The sequence below is a fragment of the Sorex fumeus genome, unplaced genomic scaffold (assembly GCF_029834395.1).
Source record: "Sorex fumeus unplaced genomic scaffold, SorFum_2.1 ptg000037l, whole genome shotgun sequence".
Classification (NCBI taxonomy): Eukaryota; Metazoa; Chordata; class Mammalia; order Eulipotyphla; family Soricidae; genus Sorex; species Sorex fumeus.
The window spans coordinates 31626025-31641520 of NW_026606094.1; the positions used below are offsets into that span (position 1 = coordinate 31626025).

The 15496-nt window shown below is 36.7% G+C and overlaps 1 protein-coding gene and 1 non-coding gene across 2 annotated transcripts in view; one reads left to right on the forward strand and one right to left on the reverse strand.

Moving 5' to 3' along the window:
* GNAI1 (G protein subunit alpha i1) overlaps nt 1-5145 on the forward strand; it is an 80472-nt gene extending 75327 nt beyond the window's left edge. The window contains exons 7-8 of the mRNA XM_056118235.1: nt 129-282; nt 3836-5145. Coding sequence (XP_055974210.1) covers nt 129-282; nt 3836-4026 — 345 coding nt within the window. The 3' untranslated portion in view covers nt 4027-5145. The remainder of the gene's footprint in view (nt 1-128; nt 283-3835) is intronic.
* Nucleotides 5146-12353: 7208 nt separating this feature from the next.
* On the reverse strand, nt 12354-12498 carry LOC130027895 (small nucleolar RNA SNORA49). Its single transcript, XR_008793104.1, has one exon. It is a non-coding gene; the product is annotated as a small nucleolar RNA SNORA49 (small nucleolar RNA).
* Nucleotides 12499-15496: the final 2998 nt, after the last annotated feature.

Here is a 15496-nt window from a genome sequence, read left to right on the forward strand (position 1 = left end):
TTTTTCGTATATTACCTGTTTTTCAAATTAAGTTGTATTTCATTACAGCACTTGTTGTTTTTTAAAAATATATAATCTCAAAAGCCTTGACATTAATGATAAACTGGCTGTATTCTTTTGTGTTACAGAATCGAATGCATGAAAGCATGAAGTTGTTCGACAGCATATGTAACAACAAGTGGTTTACAGATACATCTATCATACTGTTTCTAAACAAGAAAGATCTCTTTGAAGAAAAAATCAAAAAGAGCCCTCTCACTATATGCTATCCAGAATATGCAGGTATTTTACTTTCTGTAGAAAATTTATCAAATCATATTTCTAAGGAAAACTTTCCTGCAAGCAAGATTTCATCTTGTGAATCACTTGATTTAGTAATTCTTAACTTAAAATAATGTAACATAGGTGTATTTTATCATTCAAACTATTTAAGCATTAATAGTCCTTGGGGTATTACTGAACAATAACATTTTTTATTAAAAAATCTTAAGGTAATTTTCTGTTATGAATCCAAGTTTTCATAAATTTAAAAGATTCATTTGCTCATTCATTTGTGAACTTGAGTCAGGTACAGTGTGACGCGCTATAAATAAAATATCTCTACTCACTATCTAATCTCAGACAGACATAAGCAAACAAGAGCAGGTACTATGATACCAAAAAAGAACACCAATAATAGTATGTGCTTAAATGAGGAAGGAATAGATGAGCGCACTAACTTCTTAGATAAATTAGAGAAGGTTTCACAGGAAATTTGATAATGAGATTGTTAATAGCCCTAAAATATACCTAAAGTGAGCACAAAAGAATAGGTACAGTCCTGACTTTTCCATAATTAGTTCTTTGATCTTGAACAAGGTGGTAGTTTTAGTCTACTAGTCTACAAGTTTTAATTTGTACTGTCAGTGAAAACAGGAGTTAGGCCCAAAACACTTGTTATTCATTTATTAGCACTTTTCCGGGATGTTGTTGAAAGTAGGTGCAAGGAAAAGAGGTATTTATTCGTATCTCCGTACCTACCACCCCCAATACAACACTCTCACTTAAACATAACTTAGCTTTCATCTGTTTTGTTCATTGAACATGTGAGTAGAACTATTTTTTAGGCACTAAAATCACATTTAAAAAATACTGGAGTTGACTACTTTTTGACTTTTTGCCTGGCAAACAAGTCAAAAACAAGTACTTTTTGACGTTTTGCCTGGCAAACTACTTTTTGCCTGGCAAACAAGTATTACGCAGTCTAGCTAATTTAGCTAATTAATTGTTATTTACCTTCACTTAATCTTTTATGTTCTTGTCTTGAGTCTTCACTATCTTTGCACAGATTATGTTAAAATGTTTTTTATTATATCAATGCTTTTCTCTCCTGCACCTTCAGGTGTTAACATTCCGACTTACTTAAACTACAGGTCCCATCAGTATTTCAAATCTGTTTCTGCGCCCAGACCATAAGCATCTAGCCCACATGTAATCAAATTTTCATTGGAACCAGGGGGGCTGTGTTCTTCAGTAAATATAATCATACTGCTTGCAACTATAGTCTGATTTGTACTATAGAATCACAGTTGGGCCTGGACCACATAAATTTGAACTGTATGGCTCTATTAAATATACCATTTTTTCACTCAAATGTGAATACATTGGAAAATATATTTAAGACTTGTGACAATATGAAGAAAACTTGAAAACAAATTGTAGCTTAGAAGTAACAAAAAACTAGGAAAAAGTCAGTCTGCCTTGAATTTATAAAATGTAACATAGGTGTATTTTATCATTTTCTGCATATATAAACTATATATAATGGAGTTTAAATTTATCAAAATTTTTGCAAACAAAAACTTAGAGACTGGAGCTGGAGCAATAGCACAGCGGGTAGGGCGTTTGCCTTGCAAGTGACCAACCCGGATTCGATTCCCAGCATCCCATATGGTCCCCCAAGCACCACCAGGAGTAATTCCTGAGTGCATGAGCTAGGAGTAACCCCTGAGCATCTCCAGATGAGACCCCCCCCAAAAAAAAAAACCAACCTTAGAGACCATGTATGATGCCATTCACATTTGAGTGGAATGTGAAAATTACTATTATGGCTTCTAGTCAACCATAAGCTATAAAGTTTAGGGGCACCAATGATTATACAAGAATTCCTTACTGCACAGAGGTCAGGCCCCTAACCCCCCATGGTTTCAAATATTTTACTATAAATAAGTCCAAAATGATTTCACACTGTTGCTTTTTCAGAATATTTCTTTTTAAATCTCATATTATTTGAGCTGTAGTTTCACACACTTTTTAGTGCTTAATAAAACTGTAAATATTTTCATTCTTGTTATAAATTCTGATTATTTGTATTACCTAGAATCAAAACAACTAAATTTTGCTCTCATCAGTCTATGCATTTTGTCATTTCCAATTGTGAACTACCTTCTTTGTGTTCACCTTACAGAAGGTTCCCAAGTGAATCAGTGAATACCTATAGGAATTTCATTACTGTTGCATTACTGTATACTGATAAACAATCAGGAAATGTTTCAGAACTAATCCGTATGTCAGAACAGATTTATTTGAGAAGGTGAAATGTGTTCAATAAAAACTATAAGACAATGATAAGAGGAAATTGAAGAAGACAGTTTTTAAAAAGGAAGGATATCCCATGCTTATGGATTGGAAAAATCTTAAAAGTTTCCCGAGTGGCCAAATCCATTATAGACTCACTGCACTCTGATGAAAAATCTTGTAGACAGTTTTTGCAGAAATAGAAAAAAATATCCAAAAATGTATGAGAAATCACAAAAGTTCCCGAGAAGCCAAAGTTATCCTCAGAAAGAATAACAAAGATGGGCATACCATATTCTTTTACTTCAAATTATATTCAGACACATAGTACTAAAAACAGTATTGCATTGACATATGAAATATGTACTGCACTGCAGTGCACTGCACTGTCTTCCCGTTGTTCATCTGTGTGCTCCAGCAGGCCCAATAATGTCTCCATTGTGAGACTTGTTGTTACTGTTTTTGGCATATCAAATACATCACAGGGAGCTTGCTAGGCTCTGCTGTGCGGGCGAGATACTCTCCGTAGCTTGCCGGGCTACAGAAATCAATAAATAAACCCATGGACATATGGTAATATGACAAAAAAGCAAAAAAAATGCATGTAATGGGGAAAGGACAATCTATTCAGTGAATGGGATTGGGGAAACTGAACAGCCGCACACAGAATGCTAACCCCTATCTTACACTTCACATCGAAAACTAGAAATATTTCATTAAGCAACAGAATATCTTTAACCTTAAAAATCCTGTAAGGATACAGGTAGAAAATTCTTTGATTTTAGTCACACCAGTAATTTATTTTTGTTGACAGCAAAAGCAAAGGAAACAAAAGTAAAAATCAGCAAGCGGGACCACATTAAAATAAAAAAAAACTGTCCACAATAAATGAAGCCATTAAAAAAGAGATAACATTCTACCAAATGAAAGAATGTACTTACAATTTTTCTCCTTATTAGGCATTAATGTCCAAAATAAAGAGCTCATAATTTCATTGGGGGGGAGGGGAGGAGACAGCCTAGCATTTGGAAACTGAAGTAGGAAAAAAGATCAAGGGAAATATTTGTTTTAAGAGTAACTTACAGTCATTAAATGTAATCAACATTCTGTGTTTTTTTTTCATTAGATGACTTACTTTTTCTTTTCCTCTCCATTAGAGAAAAATACAAATGCACATACAAATGCACGTATTTTGTGACTGTAATCTTTTTGGCCCATTGTTATCTGTTCTTACACTCATTTTAACTTATCACTTTTTATTTCCTCTATCCCCGTTCAGGATCAAACACATATGAAGAGGCAGCTGCATATATTCAGTGTCAGTTCGAAGACCTCAATAAAAGAAAGGACACAAAGGAAATTTACACCCACTTCACATGTGCCACAGATACTAAGAATGTGCAGTTTGTTTTTGATGCTGTAACAGATGTCATCATAAAAAATAATCTAAAAGATTGTGGCCTCTTCTAAGTTTTGCTGTTTATGGTAAAATGCATTTTTCAAACCAAATGAGTACTTCTATGTGGATCTCTCTAGACTAGAGTCTTGCGGCAACACAGAATGTAGTATATGGCAAATGTTTCTGGGACCTGACCAAAGTTCTCTTTGTTTTCTCTACTGAGAGTAATAGGACCTTTTTATATGTGAATGGTAGTCCTGCTACATGAAACTAAAGACAGTGTTACAGCTGGACTCTAGTGGTTTGATGATTTCTGCGTAAGTGTAAATATGCAAATGTATGTATACATGTATTTATAATTTAGTTTCGACTTTACATTCAGGTTTTAAGAGTGGCAACATACAATTCTAGTGTGATGGCTTTGGAAATAACAAAAATATTAAATACTTTGTACTGAATGACAGACTATTACCATGTTTGCCAAGTTTTAAACAGCGTTATGTTCTGTCCTGTAAATTTCTAAGTACAGTAATTAACATTAGGAAACACTGCAGCCCTTGATTATGTGTATACTTGTAGTCATAAAAATGTTATTTGTATAAACATTGCACAGACTATTTTAATAACATGATTTGTTCCTTAAATTTAATGTGTTTTATTGAAATGTTCTTAAAAGAGGATAAATATACCTGCCTTTGAATCAGTTATTTAAAATTGTATGCATTAAAAATTTTCTTTTAAGAGTGCATGTTGACCTGATTCTATATTTGATTTAAAAAGCAAAAATTTCAGATTTTTGAAAATACACTTAAACCTAAAATCAATTTTTATTCTGTTGGTTTGTTTTCAATTTGGATTTTAATATTTGGATGGTATTCATGCATTGCCTTAAAGGTGATGCTAGATTAATTTTTATACAATTTAAATAAATATGTTTTTATTTATAACTAAGTTTAGATGGGTATTGAAAGCATTTTTTGTGGATAAAAAATATGTCAGCATAATGAATTTTGAGACATTCATTTGTGTATTTCCTTTGGGAAATTCCTTGTACCTAACATACATGATAGCTCTTTGGAAGATAAGAAAGATCTTAGAATGCTCTGCTACTTATGCAATGTAAGCTTTAAATTCAAATATGTAATTAATTTCAAATTTAATTATCACACTATTAAAATTATTTTCCCATAGATTGCTCATATTTCCTTCACTTGCTTAATTTTATATTCTTTTAAAATTATGCAGTTATTATTTCTAAGAATGATAAGGGCAATTACACTTAGAAAATGAGTAACAATGTTTAATAAAGTCAGTGATTGTATGTATGCTCAAATAAGTGTTATATATTGGCTAGTGTTGAGCTTATCAAGTCTTTTCTTTTGACAGTTCACAAATGTGTCTCTGTGACCCCGTTTCACCAAAATGAACAGTATTCTCCACCCTTGCTCTTTTTTTCCCAACTCCTCCTGAAAAAGTTAATCTTTTAGTAAGTTTTACTAGTAAGTAGTTTCTAAGTTCAGTTCTATGTGCTATTTTGTTGAAGTATGTGTATATATGTGTGTGTGTAAATGACCACAGACTACATTGGTATTTGTTTCCATTTAGATTCTTTTCTTCTTTGTAATGTAAAGTTTACTAACTTCCCAAAATGTGTTAGCGTAGATTCTTTATGTGCCTTCCATGAAAGAGATGTTTTCATTGACTTACCAATGGAATATCTGTAATATCCATGTTGTGAAAGTATGTATGAATATCAACTAGACTGAATAAATTTGACTCATGAAAAACAGTTTAAAAGTAACAAAAAAGCACATATTGGTGACCATCATTGATGAATTCCTAAACATTATTCTGTGTACTTGTGTTGCTAATAAATCCTAATAAATTCAGATTTTTAAAATTTTATAAACCTGTTGGCTTAAACACATTTTGCATTGGGAATATCTAGAGAATGTTTGTTATCTTTCTGATCTATGAAATTAACATTTTTTGCAATCTCACCTACTCCAGAAGCATAAATTTTCCCTGCCCTGAATTTTTTCATGTGATATGGTACCTTTTTGGAATCACCTGATTATAATATACCCATTTAAGATTCTGTTTCCCTTTCCAACTTAGTATACCTCAAACAGCATGCATTCTCATTCTCTCTCTGTCTCTCTGTCTCTCTCTGCCTCTCTCTGTCTCTGTTTCTTTCTCTGTCTCTGGCCCTCTGTCTCTGTCTCTCTCTGTCTCTTCCTCTCTGTCTCTATCTCTCTTTCTCTCTCTGTCTCTGTCTCTCTCCCCTCCATCCCTCCCTCCCTCCCTCTTGAGGAACTGTGATTTATAGCCCTGTTGACGATAGGGCTTCATGCATTGAAAGTCTCATACAACACTTTTCACCAAAGTCCCTTCTTCTCTTCACCATTTTTCAGGGCTCTTTTACAGCACCACTCTGCTTTGGAAAGCTCAGTTTTGTACCCCAGTTTTCAGGATCTGTTGCCTTTTAAAATCAGTTCTGACCCCTTAACTTTGTAAACTCTTAAGTACTACCACTCATTTAACCCCTCCGTGGAGAACATTTAGCCACTTTGGAATTCATCCTCACCTCCATCTCTGGCCACCATTTGCGCACAGTTCAGCTTTTCCAGTTCCTTGCTTCTGTGTTTTGTTTTCCTTTTCATTCCTACTACAACATATTAAATTCAGGTCTTTTCTTAGCATCGATTTAAATGGCATATCAATTCAATTCCTCACCTTCCATTTCTTTCTTAAATCCAGGTATTCTAATATAGAACCGTGGTAGTTACCTTCTGTGGGCTGACATGAATTGACAGTAACTTGCCCGAAAGTAAAATCCAACTGAGCCTCCCATATTGTGGACCCTTCATCTGATTCATTCCATGACTCGTCCTACTCCTCTCTCCAAACAGAACTTTGTCCCAGCCTGGGCTTTTCTGCAAGCATGATACTATACTTCTCTGAGATAGGCTCTTATCAGTGTCTAGAACATGAGAAGTCATTGTTCATATCTTCTATGTTTATTATCAAAAAATTTTTTAGGGCTGGAGCAATAGTACAGCGGGTAGGACATCTGCCTTGCATGCAGCCGACCCAGATTCGATTCCCTGCACCCCATATGGTGCCCCTGAGCACTGCCAAGAGTAACTCCTGAGTGCAAAGCCAGGAGTACCCTGTGCATCGCTGGGTGTGACCCAAAAAGAAAAAAAAAATTAGCTCTTAAATAATGTTTTTCAGATTCAGCTCGGATATTTTCTTCAGTTTGGTCTTTTTGGAATGGCATGGTTTGGCTAAGGCTGTCAGGCTTGATTATTCCTGTCCTCCATTACTGGACAAAAGACCCAAAGCTGAGTTGTAATAGTCCCATTTTCCCCATTTTCCTACATTACATCAAGAATCCTCAAACTGTTCTGGTTTTTAAAACACCTCTTGTGTACTTGAGTACACTTCAAAAACAAACAAAAAAAATGGAAACACTCTACAGTGAAGATAGCCATCTCACTATAGTATACAAAGTATGCTTTTTAGACTAATTGAGTATTTTCATTTTGTTTGTTTTGGATCACAACCAGCAGTACTCAGGGCTTACTCCTGACTTTGTGTTCAGGGTTCAATCCTAATAGTGCTCAGAGAACCATAAGAGATATCCTGGATCAAAATAGGGTTGGCTTTGTGCAAGGCAAGCTGTAATATCACTCATGTCCTAGCATGATTTCTTTTATATCAATCTAATTCATTCCAATTCGAGTGCTTACTGAAAAATATCCTAAATAGAACGCTTCCTGAATGCAGTAGGAGATGAGATTAAACGAGACACAAAGAGGTAGATTTGGGGATAGGAGATTGTACGAGGTTAGGACATAAACCTACCTAGAAATCACCCAGCCTGGATTTGATTCCTGACAGCACATGCATTCTGCACTAGAGGCCCTCTGGCATAATTCTCGGCAATAGAGGACCTGAGCAGTCCATCAGCCTCTTGTACTGAGCCACGGACATGGCTGGCCAAGAATCTACTGTGGGACCCTTGAGCCTCCAGAGACCATTTGTGAGTTTTCCCTATCCTCCCCCAAGTAATAATAATTAAGCAAGATCAAATGTAGTTTTTCAAGGATACCAAGAATTGCTACCTATTTGCATAAAATGTTTAATCTTTCAGCAACTTTAGATCACCTTCAATTTCTCAAAAGCATAAAAGTTTAAAAATACATATGCTACTTATTTTTTTGTCAAATCCACATTAACCTTTTTTTAAGCTATTTAACATGGTATGAGCATTTTTGCATTGTTTATTATCTACAGTACTAACCACAGTACCTTATGTAAGTAAATAATATCGTGATTTATACTACATATAAATGTTGTCACTGTTTATTTCAGAGATGTATAGAAAATGGCGGTAAGCTTAGTTTTCCAGTCCTGGTTCAAATTCTGGCAATACCTTATTAATTGGATAACCTTTAACCTTAGGTAAGTCATTTAACCTTCTTCCAATTTCTATTATGAAAAAAATAGATTAAATCAGACCATTAACTTTAATGGTTTTCATCAGAAATTCCCGAGTTTATAATGTATACTAAGCCTGAAAAGTGAGCCTGACATTGAATAACTTTTAAAGTTTTGTTGTTACTTTGCTATAGAAAGTATTTAATTATGGGAATCAGAGAATCACTATCAGTGTTTAACCAATACTTGTTTCATGCTTCAGATTAAATATCTTAAGAGCAAAGTAACAATCACAGTTTATCTCTGTAGTAAAATCTCTTGAGTTTGTCACATTTATAGTGATGCTGGCAGTGTGAAATCAGGAAAAGATCTTTCTAGTCAACTTCAGCAACTTGCTCTTTAAGTAGCCAAAAATAGAGTTTGAGTTCTAAGCTAATTTAGTAAATTTTCTTTGTAAGTTTGCTTTTCAAATCCCTGTCTTAATGGTTCTAATGCCATCACAAGAGTTGTTTGTATGTTTCACAACTCTACAGAACTGTTGCCTAGGCATTTTCCTCTTAATCTGTAGCCACGTATTTTCTTGTCCTTGTTGAATTCTAATTTTTCCTTTGATATTTCAGTTAATGAAAAAGTTAGGACGTCTCACTGGGGCTGAGAGAAAGTACAGCAGGCAGGATGCTTATCTTGCATGTGGTCAACCTGGGATTACATTACATCTCTTCCATCCCTATAGCCCTTCAAGCCTGCCAGGAGTGATATCTGAATGCAGAGCCAAGAGTAATACCTGAGCACTGCCCAGCATCGCCCAAAATTGAAAAAAAAAAGTTAGCAAAATTATTTCAGCAAGTTCAGAAGCCCAAAAATGCATAAACAGCAATCTATTGCAGTTATATAGAATGGGCCTGATGAGGTCTGACCTGAACTAGAACACTCTGTGTAATCTTTTTAAAAATATCTTGATAGTTAAAGTATTTTAAATTTTAGTTACCGGGTAACTAAATTTTACTTAAATTTTAATTTAATTTTAAATTTTACTATTCAGTAAAGTCAACTCCCCCCCCAGCCCTCAGCCCCTGAGTGTTGTAAGCTTAGGTTCTGTTCCCTTTAGCCTTTTGTTATTTTCATACTCTGTTTCTTGAGTGTAATGTACAAGGTCAGATGTTTTATTTATTGGACTTACTAGCCATATGCCTGACTCTGTAGCACTGTAGCACTCTCCTCCCGTTCATCGATTTTGCTCGAGCGGGTCTGACTCTATAGGAACAAAATTACTAAACACACTCATTGTAAAATAACAGTTATTCAGATAAATGATTAATGATATTTGCTGATTAGCATAGTGCCTCACCTAAAACATGGATTAAAACTCTAAAGAGTGTAAGGTTTGAGTCAAAGAAAATTCGTTTTTCAATTAAAATTCCTGTGATAAGAATCTTGAAATTTACTATAATTTTCACATTACAAAATGGGTATTCGGTGTCATCAGGACTTTCCATTTTTCTTAAATCTATAGTTTTGAATTTAATTTACTAAAATGACATGTTTGTACAATTTCAGTGTAAAATTCAACTTGACCCTTTTGTGTATTGGCTGCAAACTGGGATGTAACTCAAAATCTCGATATTCTTAATGAAGACACATGAGAATTTCACATACAGCATCCCAGATTTTTTAAGATAAGCACCAGAGATGCAGTCCCCCTAAACAACTAGGTTTGAAAGCCACTGGTATTAATAAATGTAAACTACTTACGGCTAACTCACAAACTGAGAATTGTTTTCTAAAGTGCTCCTGTATAGAGTCACTCACCCCTGGGCTTAGAGCAGAGGTAGCCAGCTGCAAAGTGCCCAGATTTTCTGTGAAGAGGAGAACATGTTTCCTTCCCTTAGAGCACTGGCCTGAGGGAAAGTTACCCATTTCAACACATTTGTCATCTCTGGGTCTGAGAAATACTTTTGGAGAATGGAGTCCAGCAGGCACCCTCTTTGTAGTCCCTTTCTGCCTCAAAGGTAACTCTGAGAAAGGTGCACTTGAATTCTCATCAAGTGCAATTATATTTTTTGTGCCTTCCACTTTAGGTATAAAACCTATAAAATAGCATCTGGTGGCATCAGGGATTTCCCTGGGAGCTCCAAATCACTGTAATAAACAGAAAAAGTGCTCAGCAGCTGCTCGTGCAAGGGTTAAGCAAGAGAGGACTGACTGAAGCACTGGTCTCTCTCTGAGTGTTGCCTATTTGCTTATCTTGTTAGTTGCGGTTTGAGGTCAAACTTCTAATTAAATAGACACCTAAGGGTCAACTGCAGCTCTCTCCAGATAGCTCAGAAGATGGGGACTTATCTTCACACTTTCTGGTAGTGGTGCTTCCACTATCATCCAGAAAATTGCTTTTATGAACATTTGGTGACCTAGTTTTGCAACTGCTGCCCACATAATGTCCCTAGATCTCCTGATTCTATTGCTCAGAGAGACCAACCCAAGGCATAGGACAGAATGTTGACTAAAATACAGTACCAGGTTTTTTGAGGTCTAGTTCCTTGTCCTGGAGTTTGACTTGAGGGGTAGGCTTCTGGTTTATGTCACACTTGAAGGATACATTCTCTAAGAAGGGGGATCAATGGACACCCTCTTTGTGTTCTCCCTGTCCCTCAGCCCTGCCACTGGAATCTTCCATAATAAAACCAAAACACTAAGAGACAGAGTACAGATTGGGGGGCAGTTACCCAGGAGAAAGTTATGTATAACCTGACTCTAGTGGCCTGTAGTCTTATGTTAGTGGTCTCTTTGAACAGTATATATTTGCATATTTTAGAATAAAAGATGCACCCTGAGGTCCTGACTTTGAATCAGTTTGAATCTGAATGTTGACTGAGATGTCAATATCAATATTGACATCAATATTGGGATATTGACAGACAGGCTTTGGCACACCTTCCACTACGGGGAGCAATAAATAGAGTCTGTTGGGACAACTGCAAGATTCCAAAGACAACTAAGAGGACAGAATAAGACAATAAGGTTAATTAATATGAGTCCCCTAACTAATTCAAGACCTGGGAAGCCAGCCGACTGTTCTCTCCAATGTATGGGGACATAAACAACAACATGTATGTAGTCAAGGGAAATAAAGAAACATCAATGTGTTCCAAATAAAAGAGCGAGATAAAAAATAGAAAAGAAAAAAGTGGATCCCAATGAACGTATAAACTACTGATTTACCTGATAAGAAATTCAAACAATGGTCATAAATCTGTTTACCAACTCAGAGAATAATGAATGAAAAAAGTGAGATTTTCATAAAAGAAAGAAAATAGTCAAAAGTACTAAATAGGATCCATGAAATCAAAAATTTTAGTTAATACTGAAAAATACACTGAAGTGCTGTACAGCACATTAGATGAAGCTAAAGAAAATATCAGCCAAGTTGAAGAGAGGGCACTGGACTCACCCAAGTGGCAGCAAAAAAGAAAAATAAAAGAATAATGAAATACATGAGAATAATTGAAGGGATTTCTGGACTATCAAAAGCAGAACACTGTTTTTCTTATTTGGCACTGGTAGGTGAAAAGAGTGTGAAACACAAGACTAATTTGAAGAAATAGTGGCTAAAAATACTTCCCTAACTTGGGAAGGAAACAAACATGCATATTCAGAGATTTTCATGTAAAATGAACCCAAGTGATCCACGCACTGACACATAACAATTAAAGTGTCAAGAGTTAAAGACAAGGTGGAAATTAAGTGAGAGAAAAACAATTTGCTATGTGTTAGATTAAGGGAATCTTCCTTGTACCTCCTATAAAAATGATCAGGTATTTACAACAAAACTTTTACAATCAGTAAGGAATGGACAATGATATAGTAAAAGTCGTGAAAAAACAAAAATTCACTACATGAAAACTTTTCACCATAATTAAAAAGAAGATAGAGTTTTGTGTTTGTTTTGTTTTTGACTGTTAGCTCACCTTCTAGGCCCAAGTGGAAATAGTCTTCCTATTTCCACTTGGGCCTAGAAAAAGGGAAGTACACTTTTTCTGTACCCTCAGGTAATGCCAGGGCACTCTACAGGCAAAATCCCTGGGGTAGAATTTAGATGAGCAAAAGGTGAAGTGTTTCACTGCCACTAATATGACAAATATTAAAGAATTTTTTTAAAGGTGAAGCAAATGGACACTTACTAGCAATAGGAAAATCTTGAAGTATAAATCAGTAGTAAAAGTGAGAAAAAAAGTGAAACTAAATGTGAAGGTGGTGGATTAATCACATAAGCTAGTATAAAGGCATAAAATACAAAAAAGGAATAATTTACTGTAGAAATGTTTAGGGGATATCCAAGGTTGAGGGATGAAAATTATGTGTGATAAAACTAAATGTGTGATAGAGGAGAAAATTGTATACTTTAGAATATATACAAACTTGTTATTAACAACATAAGTTATACTTAAAACTTTTACATAAGCCTCATGAAAATAAGACAAAATGCTATAGTAGATATAGAAACTTTCAGGGGAAAGGAATCTAAGCATACCACTACAGAGACTTATCAAATTATAAAGGAAGAGCAAAAGAAGAAAAATGGACAGAGGATCCACACCACAACCAAAAATTATTAATCACTTTGTAGTGGATAAGAGAATATTGACAAAATTCTCCAATCAAAAGATATTAAGATCACTCAGTGGAAAATAAGCAAACCTATATGTTGCCTCCAGAGATTTCAGTTTTAGAAGACACACAGATAGAAAGTGAAGGTTGAAGGAAGTTATTCTATGCCAGTGGAGAGCTGTGATATCTATCCATGTATTTAAATAAAATTTAAGATTAAAACATAATGAAAATGGATCTTTACAACATACAGCCCAAGAGAAGGACCACATGGAGGGCAGGAACCACAGATCCTGGAGGAAAAAAAAAATAAAAAACAGGTTCCAAAAAGAGCCGAGATCACCGGGAAGTCCCAGATGGGGTAGGTACCGCATCCCGCCTCCCCCAGATGGAACCCCGGTGACCAGAAGCCTCTACAAGCACAGCTCGAGTATGCGGGAACTAGGACTTTTATTCAAATCTGCTGGGACTACAGCTCCCAGGTAACCTCTGATTCCGGAAGTCACGCCCACAGCCCGCCCCCCAGCGCCATCTTTACAACATACAGCCCAAGAGAAGGACCACATGGAGGGCAGGAACCACAGATCCTGGAGAAAAGAAAAAAAAAAAAGGTTCCAAAAAGAGCCGAGATCACCGGGAAGTCCCAGATGGGGTAGGTACCTCATCCCGCCTCCCCCAGATGGAACCCCGGTGACAAGAAGCCTCTACAAGCACAGCTTGAGTATGCGGGAACTAGGACTTTTTCTCAAAACCGTGCGGCCGCATAAGCGGCCACGCGACATCTCTCTACATACAAAGTGATCAATGGGAAGTAAACCACCCAACCTTTCTCCCTGAAAATCAGAGTTAAGTTTGGAGCACGGCCACAGCCCCAGAAACACAAGGACTTAATGCAGAAACCAGCAGCTTGGAGCAGAAAAGTGAACGGACTATGCGTTATTCCAGGCCATCAAGTCTGCCGGAGGGGAAAGGGTGTTGCCCCATTCGCCCTCTCTTCTCTGGAAAGAAGGATGGCGGCCGCATGGGAGCCTTGTGGACAGCAGGTATGAGCCGGGGGTGTGGGGGCGACTAAAACCTCATGGGAAGTGGGGTGTTCCGGTCCGTCCTTCACGCCCTACCGAGGTCACCAGTTGCCCCCCACGAGCGACTCTCCAGCACGGCCACAGCCCCAGAAGCACAAGTTCTTAATGCAGAAACCAGCAGCTTGGAGCAGAAAAGTGAACGGACTATGCGTTAATCCAGGCCATCATGTCTGCCCGGAGGGGAAAGGGTGTTGCTCCCTTCCGCCCTCCTTCCTCTAGAAAGAAAGATGGCGGCCACATGGGAGCCTTGTGGACAGCAGGTATGAGCCGGGGGTGTGGGGGCGACTAAAACCTCATGGGAAGGGGGGCGTTTCGGTCTGCCCTTCACGCCCTACCAAGGCCACCAATTGCCCACCACGAGCGGCTCTCCAGCACGGCCACGACTCCAGAACACAGAAACCAATTTCTTAACTATCTGACTTTCAGTAGAAATACTTCCAGGGTCAATAGGTAAAATAGCAGAAATCCAAAACCAACATTTAATTCTTGAACCCAGCTGTAGAAAACAAATCACTTCACAATGCTTTTTCAGCATGTCTGATTTGGGGGGTGGGGGTAAACTCTAAATAATAGTGGTGAATCTTTTATTGAAACAGTGAATCTAATCAAAGCAGATAGAGTGTTAACTAGCATTCATCTGCCTCACAGGGACTGGAAGGGGTGGGGGGTGGGGTTTTATTGGGGTTCTTCATGGTAAAAAATAAGTATTGGTAAAGGGAAATGTGTTTGATATTTGCATGACTGAGACCTAAACCTGAAAGCTTTGTAACCTTTCCCACAGTGATTCAATAGCAATAAAAAAAATAAATAAAAATAAAAGATAGGAATGTTTGTCAAAGTGCAAAAACAAGTTTTAATGTTATGATGGGAGGGAAAAATGTGCTATGGCTTGTGGAAACATAAATAAAAGCCTTCTCACAAACAAAAAAAAAAACATAATGAAAATGCCATTACACAGTGAAAATGATTTAATGCAACAGGAAAATGAGATATTTTTGCACCCCATGTAGGAGCACCTAAGTATATAAGTAAATATAATAATCCAAAAGAAGAAATAGAATTCAGTATGATAGAACCACATTGCCTTTTGACCACTTTCTACAAAGGAGTGGTCATATACACAGAATAAAATGTTGACCTTTACAAGTTAGATAAAGGTAAAGGTAAAGGCCCTCCCGTTGATCATCGATTTGCTCAAACGGGCCCAGTAACGTCTCCATTGGAGACTTTGTTGTTACTGTGTTTGCCATATCGAATACGTCACGGGGAGCTTGCCAGGCTCTGCCGTTAGATAAATGTTAGATAAATGAACTTAAAAAATATTGAAGAATATATTACCCAGTTGCAGCCAAACAGGCATTCTTCTCAATCACACAGGTAACATCCCGCAGCAGAGATCATATCTTTG